A 17450-nucleotide genomic window follows, 5' to 3' on the forward strand; every position below is an offset into this window, starting at 1 on the left:
CAATCATTCCTTTTGTATTTTACACAGACCCTCTTCCTAAAAGAATATGTCGTACATGCATCATTACAAAAGCTAGTGGATTCAAATGTGGAGTTTGTTTCTAAAAGGTACCAAATCCATCTGAACCAATTTTACAGAAATTAAAGAAAACTTGCTGAGGATATGCATTATTTTGCTATAAAATGCAATTTTCCAAGCCCTGTGCTGAAGTCATTCAATACATTTTGATAGTTTTGATCTGTATGCATCCTACTCCTAGCCAACAATGAGCTGCCACCTATAACACATTCTTTGATGTATTCATTTATTTTGGATTTTGTACTTTTTGGAAACAAACTCCGCAAATGAGGTGATACATCAGAAGAAGCAGGTGGACAAAGGATGAAGTCTTCTGCCTCCATCTCTAATGTGTTCTGCTGAAGGCAGCCTCAAGCCAGTACTTTATTATTTGATTTTGTTAAGAAACATTTTATTATTTCAAAAATGTATATCTAGAAGAAGATAATGCTTCACATTCCTACCTTGTGGTTTTCTGCAATGAAAGGAAACTGCTTGGGTTGTAAGAACTGTGTCTTGGGGATATCTAACCCATCTTCTCCATAGAGAAACTGAACTACGCTGCCATCGCTGTCTCGCACAGTCAGGTCATAATGGACGATCAGACCTTCCAAATGTTTTATGATACACCTGTGGGCAGATTAGCACATGTTAGTGAAGGACCATAAGAGCCCTTGGTGGCGCAATGGGTTAAACCCTTATGTCAGCAAGACTGAAGACCGACAGATCAAAGGTTCAAATCAAGGGAGAGCATGGATGAGCTCCTTCTGTCAGCTCCAGCTCCCCATGCAGGGACATGAGAGAAGCCTCCCATAAGGATAGTAAAACATCAAAACATCTGGGCGTCCACTGGGCAATGTCCTTGCAGATGGCCAATTTTCTCACATCAGAAGCGACTTGCAGTTTCTCAAGCCACTCCTGACATAAAAAAGTGAAGGACCATATTGGATATATGACATGTAGTCTTGTTCAAATAAATATTAAAAACCTCACAAGCCAATGTCTTGAAAAGTGTGACCAGGTTGTGGCGCAGCTGCTTGGGAGTCAGCTGCATTAAAATCACTACTGACCGAGAGGTCATGAGTTTGAAGGTAGCCCGGGTTGGAGTGAGCTTTCGGCTATTTGTCTAGCTTGCTGTCGACCTTTGCAGCCCGAAAGACAGTTGCATCTGTCAAGTAGAAAAATTAGGTACCGCTTCTGTGGGGAGGCTAATTTAACTAATTTACGACGCCATAAAACTCTCCAGCAGTGTGCAAAGAATGAGGAAGTATTCCATTGGTGTCAGAAGTGGATGGTGAAGCGACAGCTCCCCCAGTGACCGGAATTTAAAAAGCATACCCCCATGAAGCTGGAAAGTTAAATAGCCTCTGTGTCTCTATCTATATATGTTATGTGTCTGTGGCATTGAAAGTTTGCCATATATATGTGCATTGTGATCCATCCTGAGTCCCCTGCGGGGTGAGAAGGGCGGAATATAAATACTGGGAACAAATAATAAATAATTAGAAAAGGAGCAGTAACTGTTAAGGCCTGATCTAACGAGAAGAGGATCCTTTGGTGGTGGGGCCTTGTGCTCCTAAATTAAGAGTCTGAATTGGAGCCCACCACTCAAGAAGAAATTAGCTCTTCTCTGGATAGAAATTACCTCACAGACATATCTTCTTTTAGTGAGAATGCCAGAGGCTCTTCCTGGCGTTGGGTTGTTGCCTCTAACTCAGTGCCTCCAGTTTTGGATAGTACCAAGGAAAGGCAATTCAGGTTTTCCCAGCATTTGTAAGATAAGCAGGGGGATTCCAGGTGTTAGACTGATAGCATCTCCATGGGAATGAATTTGATTTCTTAAGTTAGCCCCTTGAGTTGCTCTGTGTGAGAGCAACTTTGAATTTCCAAGAGAAAGTCACCTTTTTCATGTGCTCTGGGATAGGAGCTTCTGGACTTGTTTCATGTCATGTTTTCTTGTTTGGTATTGGGGAATTGAGTATTGGATATAATTCTTTGTCTAAGTTATATGGATTTTTGGCTTTACTTTCAGTATTGGACTCTGTTGTTTGCTGCATCAAGAATATTATGACTGTAAAAATATTTTGGAATGATTTTTAAAGCCAGTATTTGGGATGTATTTCTGCTTTTGCCGTTTATGTATACCTTGGAAATACTTTTCTATTTTGTACTCTGGAATGTAATATTAAACTAGCTTTTTCTTTAGAATAACACTGTTCTACAAATTTTCAGTTTTTCTCAGTTACGGAAACGAAATGTGCCGTTTCTTAATAAATTTAACATGCTGAATTCAAATATAATAATTAAATGTGTTAATTGGCTCTGGTTTTTATGCAACAGCTATTTCAATTTTCTCCACAATAGGTAATTTGTTAATATTATGATAATGCGTCTAATCTTACTGCATGTATATAAACTGTGAATATTTACTAAATTTTAGTCAAATTATATTGCCAATAGTTTATACATGAGAAATATTTATTTAATTAGTCTATTGTTTATGTTTGTGCAGCAAGAAACTATATTAGTAGGCCTAATGCAGTTGAAAAGTCTGAAAGTTTAAATGTCGCTTTAATCGTGACTTTAGTTTATACCCTGTTTGCTTCTCTTGACTTTTCTTTTGTATTCAAGGAAAGGATTGTCTCTTACAATGCTCCAGCAGTAGTCTGACAGCATTGACGGAGTCCATTTGCCTTGATATCTTTTTTTCCATAGTGCTTTATTTACACACGTCCGAGGCATAACTACAGTCAAAAAAACAATGTAAAACGATGTTTAACGATAGTGTCTCAGTCTTCAACTGACTGACCCTCACCATTCAAAAGTCTGGCCTTATATAGGGCTTTCTGGCTTTTGCACACGGCACTAATACTGCGTCATCAAACTTTCTAGAGTATTCTAGAATCTTCCATAGTGCAAGTCGCAACATGCATTTTTTCAACCATACGTGATCACGTGATTGCTTATATCATAAAAACTAGAGCCAATATACATTTTTAAATGTCATTTTTGTTTTCAGCACCCCAAAATCATAAAAGAACAACTATTTTCAGGCTCAAAACTTTTTCTCCGTTGAACAGTGTAACCTTTTCTTTAATAAACAATAAATCAGTTGATTGACTCCTGTTGGCTGAGCTCTATTTGGACTAATTAGCTCTTATTTTGAGTGAAAAGGTGTCACATAGGTGACTGGCTAAAACAGTAACTCTCATTAGTCTGAAAATCAGAAAGACTGGAATAGAACCGCTCTTACCTTTGAAGGTATCCTGATCTGCTGGTTTTAACAGCCGTATCCACTAGACCCTCTCTACCGGCCATACAATGGAAGAAGAATTCCTAAAGCACAATTACAACTTCTGTGAGAAAATGATATGAGCTCCACCTAAGCATGCAACCACATGTGATTGCTCCAAAAATCCCATACTCCTAAAAGCAATTCCTTATATTCTCTATGGCGTTATACAAATGCATATTCAAGGAGGAAATAATTAATTTATATTGCTTTTTATATATGAATATCATGTTGTTGTTTATTCATTCAGTCGCTTCCGACTCTTCGTCACTTCATGAACCAGCCCATGCCAGAGCTCCCTGTTGGCCGTGGCCACCCCCAGCTCCTTCAAGGTCAAGCTAGTTAGTTCAAGGATACCATCCAATCCAATCCACTCCACCTTTATTGGCATATACATAGCAAAGAGGTATAAAATACAGTACAAATCATAGAAAAGGATACCATCCATCCATCATACCATCCATCGATTCATCTTGAATATCATATAATAATAATAATAATAATAATAATAATAATTTATATTCCGCTCTCTCTCCTCAAAGGGACTCAGGGCGGATTACAAATATAAAAGGCAAACATTCAATGCCCGAGTACAACAACAATACATCCATATTAACAAAATTTATACAACCCAACATATAAATACGAATTATAACTTAACAAACTAAAATTAAATAAAAAGCACAGCCTGTTGTAACAGACTTAAAACAAAACATCATCTTCTCTGAAATTAAGTAAATCCATACAGAAGTACTAAAGTAAACAAACTTACCGGAGGTTTGATACCAGTGAGAAATCGGCTTGCCACAAACCCCCCTGATTTGGGGGAAAAATCATAAGGCTGGAAACACGGCAACGATTTTCCAGATGGCATCAAGGGAGGCCTTCGACCTTCTAACTCAATCTGGCCCAGCAAGCAGGATATCTTTATGGAGCCGAGAGAAAAGTTGTAAGACGTAACCACTGGTAGAAAGGTAAGCAACACAGCTGAAACTAACCTAGCCTCTCAGTTAACACAATGAAGGTGGCTTGGTTCTCCACACAGAACAATAACCATTGAGAAATGGTTATTGACCATATTATTTCTGTTAAATCCTCATTAAGCATCATAGAATCATAGAATCAAAGAGTTGGAAGAGACCTCATGGGCCATCCAGTCCAACCCCCTGCCAAGAAGCAGGAATATTGCATTCAAATCACCCCTGACAGATGGCCATCCAGCCTCTGTTTAAAAGCTTCCAAAGAAGGAGCCTCCATCACACTCCGGGGCAGAGAGTTCCACTGCTGAACGGCTCTCACAGTCAGGAAGTTCTTCCTCATGTTCAGATGGAATCTCCTCTCTTGTAGTTTGAAGCCATTGTTCCGCGTCCTAGTCTCCAGGGAAGCAGAAATCAAGCTTGCTCCCTCCTCCCTGTGGCTTCCTCTCACATATTTATACATGGCTGTATTTAATCCTCAGTTGTGTGCAAAGATTTCCAGGGATCACCCTACTACAAGGGACAAAAATTATTCCAATTTCTTCTTTAAGTGCTGCCAAGAGGTAATGAAGAGTCAATGTGGCATTGAGTGCAGATGAAGTCTGCATTTACATTGTGGAATCAATGCAGTTTGACCCCACTTTAACTGCCATAGCTCAATACTATGGAATCATGGAAGTTGTAGCACTATTTGGAAGTGATTGTTAAAGATGCTATAAAGCTAAAAACCTCATTATTCAATAGTATTGTGCCCTGGGCCTTAAAGTGGGATCAAACTGCATTAATTCTACAGTGTAGATGTACTCAAAGTCTCTGAGAGATCAGAGTTTAAACTGTCACTGTGCAAAGAATATCCACCAAGTCACCTTGGCTCAGTCACATTTTCTTACGTCTCAAAGGAGGGTGATGGCAAATTTTACTAAGACAATCCAGTGACAGTCACAGGATCACCTTAGTGTTGCCATTATTCAAAAATGAATGGAAGGCAAAGAAGAAAGAGCAATGCAACTATAGGGGAACTGGTGATGGTGATTTTGAATAGTATAATGATGTCTAGCAACACGTTTTAACAAAAGGAATTACGAGCTTATAAGCAAATTTCTGTGACAACACTGCATTACTGCGAAATTGCTCATGTATGCTACAATAAGCTATTATTCGGCCTGAGACCTTGTACGGAGGTAGAGAAGATCAGGATTTAAAAGTTTTAAATAAATAAAATAAATAAATTGAAACTGCCATAGTATTCCTAATAATTAAATGTGCATGATATACAGAAACTCTCCACTCCCTTTTATACATTTAAAAACATTAGGAAATTCTACATAATTGCTGAATTTATTTATTTTTCCTCCCTGTGCCCTGAGAATTTTATTACAGTATGACCCATAAATAGCTTGGATCCAGCCCACTCATATTCAGAATAACCCATATTACCTATAATAATATGTCCCACTGAGACCAATGGGTCTACTACTTTTGGATTCAAATTATTTTCAGCACAAAACCACAACATACCTGCATAGTATTCACAGTAGAGCCTTTGGCTCCTGACTGCACCATCAACTGCAAGTTATTCTCTGGAAAACTCCAGTGAAGTCCAAGAGGCATACACACCTAGTTTTTGGAGGATTAAATACAGACATCATTTAAGATATGCAATGCCTACCTGGAGCAGTGAGGAAAATCCAAAGTCATTTTTTTCAATTTTGGAGTTCTGACATTGTAAAGATTTTGTCTAATAGATAAAAGGTATCGGGACTGTAGTGTAGGAAGGTCTGATGTCAATTTTGATCTATGAAGCTAGACAGTATTAAAAACAATGACAAGGGAGTTGCAGTGATTAAATGTTATTTTGTGTTATGTGACCTTGCATTCATGAAGGAAGGTTAAGACAGAGAAGGTTATTCATTTCCTAGCAAAGAGTTCTGGGAATTGCGGGCATTTAAAAAACATTGGGGTACTGTGTGGTTTCTGGGCTGTATGGCCGTGTTCTAGCACAATGCTCTTCTGACGTTTTGCCTGCATCTGTGGCTGGCATCTTCAGAGGCTATTCTAAAACTAAAGTACAGGCAGTCTCCAACATACAAACAAGATAGATTCTGTAGGTTTGCTCTTAAGTTAAATTTGTTTGTAAGTCAGAACAGATCCGGTAAATAATGCACTTTGTAATTTGGCCAAAAATATACACATCAGAGTTCCTGTATGCTTAGAATCCTTCTTCAACAAAACTCTAAAGCTTCCAAATAATTGAAAGGAAAATCACAGAAATAGATAACCCTTTCCTTCTGTTTATCCTGCCCAGCTTCTTTGGGGTGCACTTATGCTGTGGAGTGAATGTAGTTTGGCACCACTGTAACTGCCCTGGTTCATTGCTATGGGATCCTGGGAGCTGTAGTTTTACAAGGTTTTTAGCCTTCTCTGCAAATTAATATTATTGTCTCGCAAACTACAAATCCCAACATTGCATAGCATTGAGCAAGGGCAAATAAAAGTAGTGTCAGAAATAAAGGAAAGGAAAGGAAAGGCGGAGAAATACAAGGAGGGCAAAGGAGAGACTGATAGGAAGAAAAAAGGGGATTTGGAGAAATAGATAGGAAAAAAGAGGAAAAGGTTTTTGGAGAAATGGATAGCACAGTATATATACGGCAAACATTCAATGCCGGGACACAAATTCATAAACACATACATAAACATTAAAAACATTTATCATAATATTAAAATACACCATTTAAAACCGTCCTAGTCATCTGTGTCAAATCTAATTGGCCTGGTAATGTTTCCCATAGCTGCTTTACTGCCCTGTCCCAAAAGATTGGTCCCACAGCCAAGTTTTTACCATCCTTCTAAAGGACAGGAGGGAGGGGGCCGACCTGATCTCACCAGGAAGGGAGTTCCATAGCTAGGGAGCAATCACCAAGAAGGCCCTGACTCTCATCCTCACCAATCGTGCCTGTCACAATGGCGGGATAGAAAGCAGGGCCTCCCTGGAGGAGCTTAATCTCCGCGATAGTTCATAGGGGGAGATGCGTTCAGACAGGTAAATTGGGCTGGGGCCGTTTAGGGCTTTATAGGCCAAAGTCAGCACTTTAAATTGTGCCCGGTGGCAAACTGGCAGCCAGTGGAGCTGGTGTAACATGGGAGTTGTATGCTCCCTGTATGCCGCCCCAGTTATTAACCCGGCTGCCTCTCATTGGACTATTTGAAGCTTCCGAGCAGTCTTCAAAGGCAACCCCACGTAGTGTGCGTTGCAGTAGTCTATCCTAGATGTAACGAGAGCGTGGACCACCATGGCCAAGTCTGACTTCCCAAGGTACGGGCGCAGAAAAGAGAAAAGGAGTTTGGAGAGACTGATAGGAAAAACAAGAAAAGGGGTTTGGAGAGATCCATAGGAAGAAAGGGGAACATTGGTCTGGAGAGATATGTATAGGAAGAAAGAAGAAAAGGGGGTTGGGGAGATTCATGGGAAGAAAAGGCAGAAAAAGGAAAGAGGGTGGAGAGATACACACGCTTCGACTCCGCGCTAAAATGTCATGGCAGGGAAGGAGAGGAGAGGAGAGGCCTGTTCATAACTATGATTGTTCATAAGTCAGATGTTTGTAACTCAGGGGCTGCCTGTGTATGAATAAACAAATATGACAATAATATCACATCTCTTCAAACAAACCTTGTTAATGTCATTGCTGCAAAGGTTGACAACTTCTTTGAATTTCAGATCAACCATGTTAAAATCTCTTTGGTCTTTGTGAAGATGTGCATCTTGCCATTTGCTTCGGAGCTCCTCCTCTGGTGCAGTATGGGGCAAATTAAATGCATCTTGAATAGCCTAAGAGAAACAAGGTATTTTTAGCTGCCAACTCATTCATATAGTACAGGAGCCTTGGTGAAGAGATATACTTCAGTCCTTCAGAGTATAAGCTTACCTTTGTACCACAGTGGCCACTTTCTTTAATGATCTTGCACCTCTTGCGATCTGCATGGTGTTTGACCAAAATATCTTCAACTCCTAATAATGGAAAGACTGAGCACGTTAATTCCCTCAAGATTCACTTTTGACTTGTTCAACTTTGTTTTGCGATAAAATAATATTCTCACAAGTTCATGCACATTTTGTGTTATGGTTGGCTAAATAATTACTTTATTATGAACTCTCCAAAATTCAAAAAGTTATATCTTTCAAAAGGTTTATTAGCAGGGGAAAATCAGTATTAACAAATGTTGTCACAATCATTATTTATGGTCAACTTTTTACATTCTGTAACCATCTAAGTCAGGAATGGGCAACTGAGGCAGATCCAGAAACCAGCTTTCTGCCCATGGTATCTTCTGAGTGTTGTCTGGATTGCTATAAATATTTTAAAAACCAAAGAGTAAAGCCAGGAGAGCACAGAAGTCCACTTCGAATTTTGAAAAAGAAGCATTTTGAGTTGTCACACACAAGCGAGTGCCCCTTTAATCTATTAAAATGATGAAAAGCTATTCATCAGGACTTTTGGGCCACCAAAATGGCATCCAAGGAAGTCTGGAGTAATTGAGCACCACAAAAAAGAGGCTTCAAGGATCACATGTGTCATGAGGGCCACACTTTGCCGCATCCCTACTCTAAACAATATCCACTAACATCTCATTCCATTCTTAGAGAAGTAATTGTTAGCTGCCCACTCAGGCAATGCATTTACTATGAGTTCAACCCACAAAAACCCCTCCCACTGCATCATAAACAGAAGTGGCTGGAGTCCTTTCAAACTAAGGAATAGAGCTCTACTGTTTTGCAGCTCCCTACGAAGGGATACTGCAATCACAGTCATCTGACTCAACAGTTAGATAGTGACAGGGCTCCTGAGTATTGATGGCATGGAAAAAATCTGGGCAGATCATTTGAACTTATTAGTTGGGGGACCCTCCCCCCAGCACCAACTGCTGCTCTGGGCCAGAGTGAAGAGAGAGAGGGGACCAGAAGACAGTTCCACCTTGCCTCCTGTGCTATACTAATAATATAATATAGTATAATATAATATAATATAATATAATATAATATAATATATTGTATATACATATATATTTAATATTATAATGTAATACAATATGATAATAATGATAATTATAAGATATTATAATTATATATTTTATATTACATGTAATATATAATACTGATATTGTACTATGCTAATAATATAATATGTTGTATGCATATATATCTTGTAAGCCACTCTGAGTCCCCTTCGGGGTGGGAAGGGTGGCATATAAATGTTGTAAACAAATAAATAAATAAATATTGCTCTGCTGTGTAGCCAAGTACAATCATAGACTGAGCCCTGCATTTGTCAGAAAAATCCAGATGCAAACATAAGCTCTGACCAGTAAGTGAGATCACTCTACATAATTTCTTATCCAGCACTGGATCATAGCTTGGTAATATGTCATAGAATCATAGAATTGGAAGAGACCTCATGGGCCATCCAGTCCAACCTCCTGCCAAGAAGCAGGAATATTGCATTCAAATCACCCCTGACAGATGGCCATCCAGCCTCTGTTTAAAAGCTCCCAAAGAAGGAGCCTCCACCACACTCCGGGGCAGAGAGTTCCACTGCTGAACGGATCTCACAGTCAGGAAGTTCTTCCTCATGTTCAGATGGAATCTCCTCTCTTGCAGTTTGAAGCCATTGTTCCGCGTCCTAGTCTCCAAAGAAGCAGAAAACAAGCTTGCTCCCGCCTCCCTGTGGCTTTCTCTCACATATTTATACATGGCTATCATATCTCCTCTCAGCCTTCTCTTCTTCAGGCTAAACATGCCCAGCGCTTTAAGCCGCTCCTCATAGGACTTGTTCTCCAGACCCTTGATCATTTTAGTCGCCCTCCTCTGGACACATTCCAGCTTGTTAATATCTCTCTTCAATTGTGGTGCCCAGAATTGGACACAATATTCCAGGTGTGGTCTAACCAAAGCGGAATAGAGGGGTAGCATGACTTCCCTAGATCTAGACACTATGCTCCTATTGATGCAGGCCAAAATCCTATTGGCTTTTTTTGCCGCCACATCACATTGTTGGCTCATGTTTAACTTGTTGTCCACGAGGACTCCAAGATCTTTTTCACACGTACTGCTCTCGAGCCAGGCGTCCCCCATTCTGTATCTTTGCATTTCGTTTTTCCTGCCAAAGTGGAGTACCTTGCATTTGTCCCTATTGAACTTCATTTTGTTAGTTTTGGCCCATCTCTCAAATCTATCAAGGTTGTTTTGAGTCCTGCTCCTGTCCTCTGGAGTATTGGCTATTCCTCCCAATTTGGTGTCGTCTGCAAACTTGATGATCTTGCCTTCTAGCCCTTCATCTAAGTCATTAATAAAAATGTTGAACAGGACCGGGCCCAGGACGGGACCCTGCGGCACTCCGCTCGTCACTTCTTTCCAGGATGAAGAGGAAGCATTGTCATGTTTCAAGATACTGTATCTCCATCTACCTTTCCAGCTTCCAGCAGCTATGCTGACTATGAGCTGTAATCACACACAGCTACATTGGCCAAGTTTTGCCTCTGTGATGTTGAACAATTATGCGTTTTATTTTTTGCCTGAGGTCCAGGAAAGTAAACTGTCTCACTCACCCATTGTAAAACCCTTGTAGAACTGCAAGTAGGCAGTGAAGAGCCGAGCCAGCGCTGTCAGCACCTTTCCACCAGTCTCCCCACCATAAACCTCATGGCAGCAGTGGACTAAACCGTAGGCAGAGCTCCCGTACTGAGCTTTATCCAAGACCCCACAAAGCAACTCCCCATTTCGAATGATAACCTGGTGGGTACCAAAAAAATAGTATAAGTCAGTAGAGTTAGATCTTTTTTTTTTTTAATTCTTAAGACCTTTATTAAGAGATGCTTGCAGTTTGACTTGAAAAAATCAGGTTGTACATTTCATACAAATTAAAAATGAGCTTTCTTAAAAATTCCCAACTTTTCTGACCAGATATATATATATGAAACAATTTAAAAACCTTGAAAGGTGTGTATTGAGAAAAAACAGGCCTTTGAGTTTTTCTTGGGTATCCATTAAAAAACATGTTGCGGCGGCTCCACCAAAGGGAGCGGTCACGGCCGGAGATACGAAAAAATAAATAAATTAATAATAATAATAAAAATCCCATGCTGCATAGATAGAGACAATCTATCATACATAGATAGAGACAATCATAGATAGAGGGGCTGCCGGGCAGGGGGAGATCCCCGAGGGAGCCGACAAGCAGGGGTCCGGAGAGCAGGGCCACCCCGTCCGGCAGAACATGTATCTGCCGGTACATGTTCTGTACCGCAGGGCCCCCCCACTGCAGGGCCCCACCATGCCAGCGCCAGCCCCGGGAGGAAGGCACCAATGAGGAGGACAAGGAAAACCAGGGGGAAGAGGCCAGGCTGGGCCAGCAGACCCCACAGCGCTGCTACTGCTGCAACTTCAACTACCGGCGCAGACGCCCCGATAACCCCTGGCCCCAGTAGAGTTAGATCTTGATAGGAATCGTTCCTGTTCATAACACTTGGAATACATACACAAGGGAAGCATATCTGCAGGGATAATTCCCACTTTTACCCTCAAGCAAAAACTCAAGATTGTCCTTTTCCTCCAAGCAACTATGACATTGAATAATATGAACTTTTCTAAGTAAGGCTGCAACAACCACACACATAAAAATAAAATAAATAGGTTGCCTAGACTGACTGAAAATTTTAACAATTGAACTATACCTCAGATTCACACATAAAGTCAACATTTGTTCTGTAATTTTTATGGGAGGAATGCTTGATCCAGGCTTTTGCACCAATCTTAGCTTTTCCAGACAAATTCAGTGGAATGTGATCCTCTGGGATTACATTTATTAACAATGTAGAAACAACCTGAGATAAAGACAAGATGGAAGAAAACTTAAGGAATGAAATTGATCCTTTCATGACAGTTACCTTTCCTTATATGTCTCAAATGATTATTTCTCTAATGCATAATATATTGAACCATGCGAACACATCAGAAAACTTATTTTGGCATTATTTAGTATCATTAGAACCACCACAATTATAAATTATGTATTTTTTTTAAAATCTAACATGCAACTGGTGCTGTACATAGAATAGAACACATATGTTTTGCTCTCAAGAACCCAAATCTAATATAAAACTAAGGCCTCTTCTACACTTCTATAAAAATACATATTATTTGCTTTGAACCGGGTTATACAGCAGTGTGGACTCATATAATCCAGTTCAAAGCAGATAGTGTTCCTTATCTGATTTGATTATATGACAGTGTCGATCCAGCCTTAAACAAAGAAAAGGGGAGTTTAGGAAGAGTTATATAGGAGTAACATATGAATGTAAGACAAATAAGAATGCGTAAGAGATGGCAGAGAAGCAATAATGAGAGGAAACTGGATCAAAAGAGACAAAGTGGGTTTAACTGAAGGAAGAGAAGAAAATGAAACCAGCAAGAGAAAGAATAAAACAAGACATGAAGCAGACGAATTATTAGAATATAAAACTAAATTAGGACAATATGAGAGACGTATAGAAAAACAAAGACTGAGTGAACTTCTACCAGTAAGGCCAACTTGTTGTTCATTTGTTCAGTTGCTTCCGACTCTTCGTGACCTCATGTACCATCTCACGCCAGAGCGCCCTATCGGCCGTCACCACCCCCAGCTCCTTCAGAGTCAAGCCAGTCACTTCAAGAATACCATCCATCCATCTAGCCCTCGGTTGGCCCCTCTTCCTTTTTCCTTCCATTTCCCCCAGCATCATTGTCTTCTCTAAGCTTTCCTGTCTCCTCATGATGTGGCCAAAGTACTGCATCTTGGCCTCTTCTATTCTTCCCTCCAATGAGCAGTCGGGATTTATTTCCTGAAGTATGTATTGGTTGGATCTTCTTGCAGTCCAAGGCACTCTCAGAACTTTCCTCCAGCCCCACAGTTCAAAAGCATCTATCTTCCTTTGCTCAGCTTTCCCTATGGTCCAGCTCTCACATCCGTAGGTGATTACGGGAAATACCATTGCTATAACTATGTGGATCTTTGTTGCCAGTGTGATGTCTCTACTCTTCACTAATTTATTGAGATTGGTCATTGCTCTCTTCCCAAGAAGTAAGTGCCTCCTGATTTCCTGGCTGCAATCGGCATCTGCAGTAATCTTTGCATCTAGAAATACAAAGTCTGTCACTGCCTCCACGTTTTCTCCCTCTATTTCTCAGTTATCAGTCAGTCTTGCCATAATCTTGGTTTTTTTTATGTTTAACTGCAACCCAGCTTTTGCACTTTCTTCTTTCACCTTGATTAGAAGGCTCCTCAGCTCCTCCTCGCTTTTGGCCATCAAAGTGGTGTCATCTGCATTTCTAAGGTTGTTAATGTTTCTTCCAGCAATTTTCACCCCAGCCTTGCATTCGTCAAGCCCTGCACATCGCATTATGTGTTCTTCATACAAGTTGAATAGGTTGAGGAGAGTATACAACCCTGTCGTACACCAGTCTCTTGTTCCATGGTCAGTTCTTAGTTGCTACTTGGTCCTTATACAGATTCCTCAGGTGAGAGACAAGGTGATTTGGTATGCCCATGCCACCAAGAACTTGCCAGAATTTATTATGATCCACACAGTCAAAGGCTTTAAAATAGTCAATAAAAGAGGCCTATACAGTAAGGCCTATATACAGTCAATAAAAAAGAAGCAACTGTGATTGCAACAAAATGCATGAAGATGAAATATTTCTAGTCTCCAAATTCAAGTGAAAATTTTCTGACTAGGATAGTATATAGTGACTAGCAATGTTTTCTCTTTCACGCTATAACAAACTGATCTCATGCCTTTTTCAGCAAATTAATTGATGACAAATCACTTTCAAACTGTGATGGATAAACGATATTTAGATAAATAGAACGTCATTAAAATGATCTTCACTGTGAGAACAAACTTTGACTAAACCATGATGCTCAACTTTGAGTAGATTTTCTATGTAAAAAAGTGTAGTAAACGGATCTACCTGCTTTCCAGTCCACAAACGTCGCGGTTTTAAAATGGAAGGAGGAAGGAGTTTCACTTTCCCCTTTTTGTCTGTCAGCCCTTGATATACGAGTTCTGCATATTGCTCACGAGTGAAGAAGCAGCCCCTTGTAGTCATGCTGGTACCAGAAACCATGTGATCTTGGATCAAACCTGCCAATGGGGTCCCATCCTGGGAAATATACCACAAAGACAGAAAATAAAACATCACAAGATGTGTCACCCACCCTGATGGGAAATCCTGCAGCTTCTCCAAACACTATGGTTAAAGGATAGCTGACAAAATAGTTTGAAAGCCATCTTGGATACAATCAGCCATCAAATATAAAAGGATACCAGTATATATTAAATCAGGAATTAAAAGCTAACTCAACCACCTGACAGAAGTCATAATTCATACAGAAGTAGAGAAAGGAGACTCTTGAAAGTGGAGCCAGGACAAACACAGAAACCACAATACAATTAGTGTAAACTTAAAGCCTTCATAAAACTTACTAATAGATTTTTAAAATCAAATTTTAAATACAATATAATTCCATTTTCAGGGTGAGTGCTATTTTGCAAGGTGGAAATAAACTCAAGAGATTGGAAAAGTTCCTTTTTTGGATGATACATTCCAGAATCCTTCAGCCAGGATGACTATCGGAAGTGCTGCAAATTTTTCAAGTTGTGGCAACAGCATAATGGGAAAGAAAAAACCCAGCCTCTGCTCAAAATCATAACAGCCAGCAATAGGTCTCTCTTCCTGTCTCCAATAACAATACAGATAGAGAAAATAAGTTTTATTTATAACTTATGTATTATTTTAAAAGATCAATATAGTCAACTTCACATTGCTGGTTGGGATGAAATTATGGCCTCATCTATACTGACCACTTAAATCAGTTTCAAATTACCCCGCATTTTCCGGCATATAAGACAACTGGGAGTATAAGACGACCCCCAACTTTTCCAGTTAAAATATAGAGTTTGAGATACACTCGCCGTATAAGACTACCCCTCTTCCTACGCACACCAAATAAAATTTTTAAAAGTATCAGATTTCATTTCAATATGGTAATTTTCCTATTACTGTACCTCCTTCTCTGTCTCTCAGATCTCGCACATGCGCACGTGCACCGCTTCACTGTAGTCTTCAGGAGTGAGATCTGAGAGGCAGAGGAGGAGGTATGGCAATAGGATACAAGGGTGGGCCAGACAGGTAAAAGAGGTGTGTTTTTCTGGTCTCAGAGCCACTCTATATCTTTTTTTCCATACCCCGGGCACCTTGGATGCCTGCAGCTTGCTCCGCCCTTCACTTACACCTTCCTGGTGAGGTGCCCCTTCACCTAACCATCGGGACGGCATTAAGTCCACTAATCCTGATGAATGGATTTTCTTCTACCATACTTGTACAGTGTCGCCCTTAATGCTTTCATATAGTCGCTGCATATGGCAGGGACGCGGCTACTGCCATTTTTGAGCTCCCCCTACAATATGCAGCAACCACAGATTCTCCAATCCGGATTGGAAGTTTTAGTACCCGCTCTATAAGATGACTCCCGGCGTATAAGACTACTCCCGGCGTATAAGACGACCCCTGACTTTTGAGAAGATTTTCTTGGGTTAAAGAGTAGTCTTATATGCCAGAAAATACGGTAGTATTGAAGAAAGTGGCTTTGTTGTGCAAATCACTACATAGGAAATCCTGGAACTAGTTTGAGGTCTGAATGGTGATAGCCAAACCACAGAGAAATTATGCACATTAAGGGCCTTCTTTCACCCACTTTTATGGGTGTTTGTTGTCTGGCCACTTCCGCTTGAATCCGGCTTCAAACTGCGTTAAATGGTCAACAACCATGCAATGTAGCACAACGTCTATACAGCAGGTCAGAAGCAAGGCTGAGGCAGTAATGTCGTGTTGTCAATTCAAAACCACTAAATTGTTGAAAACAGAAAACACAAGGGAAGAGCTCCATTGGATCCTCGGTTGAGTGACTCACCTTAGGGACAAGGTACTGTTCATCGGTACAGGCCAATATATAAGCTTCAGCTCGGCCCAGCTCATTCTGAGGAAAGTGCGCATTCATTTCATCACCATCAAAATCTGCATTGTAGGCTTTGCAATTGGCATAGTGGAGCCTCAGAACCTTCTCTCCAGGGAGGATCCTTGCTCGATGGGCTTGGATGGAGGGCCTGTGAAGGGTAGGCTGCCGGTTCAGCAGAAGGACATCTCCGTTTTTAATGTGCCTGCAGACCTGGGAAAGATTGAAGTTTATCCATATGAGATGCTTTCTTTCCAAGAAAACTCACAATTGCCACAAGTTTAAAAAATGGAATTGTTGGAATGTTTTGATGGAAGAAAGGCACTACATTTTCAGTGGCATAGTGTCAGTGTTCTTTGTATTTTGTTATTATTTATTTATTTATTTTGCTGCATAGCCAACACAGCCTAAATGCATTAAGGGTATGTAAGGTTTCTTTTTTAAAAAAAATATTTGAGAAGAGAAAATACAATTATAGACATATACTTTACATTTACCTCTCTTTTATTTACATTCAACCCTGTGCTCCCCTTCTCCAGAGCCATCTCTTTTCCTAAAGTCCCACCAAAAAATCAGTTCTTCATTTGGAGGTAAATTCCCATCTTCTTTTTCCAATAATTTTTCTAGAAATTTTCTCCAGATACTTTCAAAGTCATTTTTTACATAATCCCTTCTTTACTTTTAAGTTTGATGATAGCTTATCATTCAATGCCATTTTCCAGATTTCTTTATACCATTTATTAATCTGTATTTTCATTGCCCCTTTCCAATATTTTGAAATTAATAGTCTAGCTGCTAATAGCATGTCTATTAAATTCCCCCCCCCTTATCTTTCCCAATATTTATATTTGTATCTGATAGTCTCAAACAATTCAACAAGTTCGTGGCAGCCACAAAATGAAGCTTCTAGAGTATAACAACTACTTTCCAAGTAAGTACCACACAATTAAGCAGGAAATAATACAGGGTGAAGCAGCATAACTTCCTTTTTTAAAATGCGTGACATTCAGTCGGTTGAAGACGTAGCGGAGCGCTAGTGGTCTCGTTCGAGAGGCGGGAGTATGAAGTTTTGTCCTGACA

General features: G+C 40.1%; 1 protein-coding gene across 1 annotated transcript in view; it reads right to left on the reverse strand.

The window, feature by feature from the left end:
- The window catches only part of POLR1A (RNA polymerase I subunit A), a 67282-nt gene that overhangs the window by 20277 nt on the left and 29555 nt on the right, over positions 1-17450 (reverse strand). Inside the window, exons 13-22 of the mRNA XM_067470116.1 lie at positions 16329-16583; positions 14327-14518; positions 12052-12201; positions 10927-11110; positions 8250-8332; positions 7994-8152; positions 5845-5943; positions 4122-4274; positions 3311-3393; positions 522-687 (exon numbers count right to left, since the gene is read on the reverse strand). Of these exons, the coding sequence (XP_067326217.1) occupies positions 522-687; positions 3311-3393; positions 4122-4274; positions 5845-5943; positions 7994-8152; positions 8250-8332; positions 10927-11110; positions 12052-12201; positions 14327-14518; positions 16329-16583 (1524 nt within the window). The remainder of the gene's footprint in view (positions 1-521; positions 688-3310; positions 3394-4121; positions 4275-5844; positions 5944-7993; positions 8153-8249; positions 8333-10926; positions 11111-12051; positions 12202-14326; positions 14519-16328; positions 16584-17450) is intronic.

This window comes from Anolis sagrei, chromosome 6 (assembly GCF_037176765.1).
Source record: "Anolis sagrei isolate rAnoSag1 chromosome 6, rAnoSag1.mat, whole genome shotgun sequence".
Taxonomy (NCBI): domain Eukaryota; kingdom Metazoa; phylum Chordata; class Lepidosauria; order Squamata; family Dactyloidae; genus Anolis; species Anolis sagrei.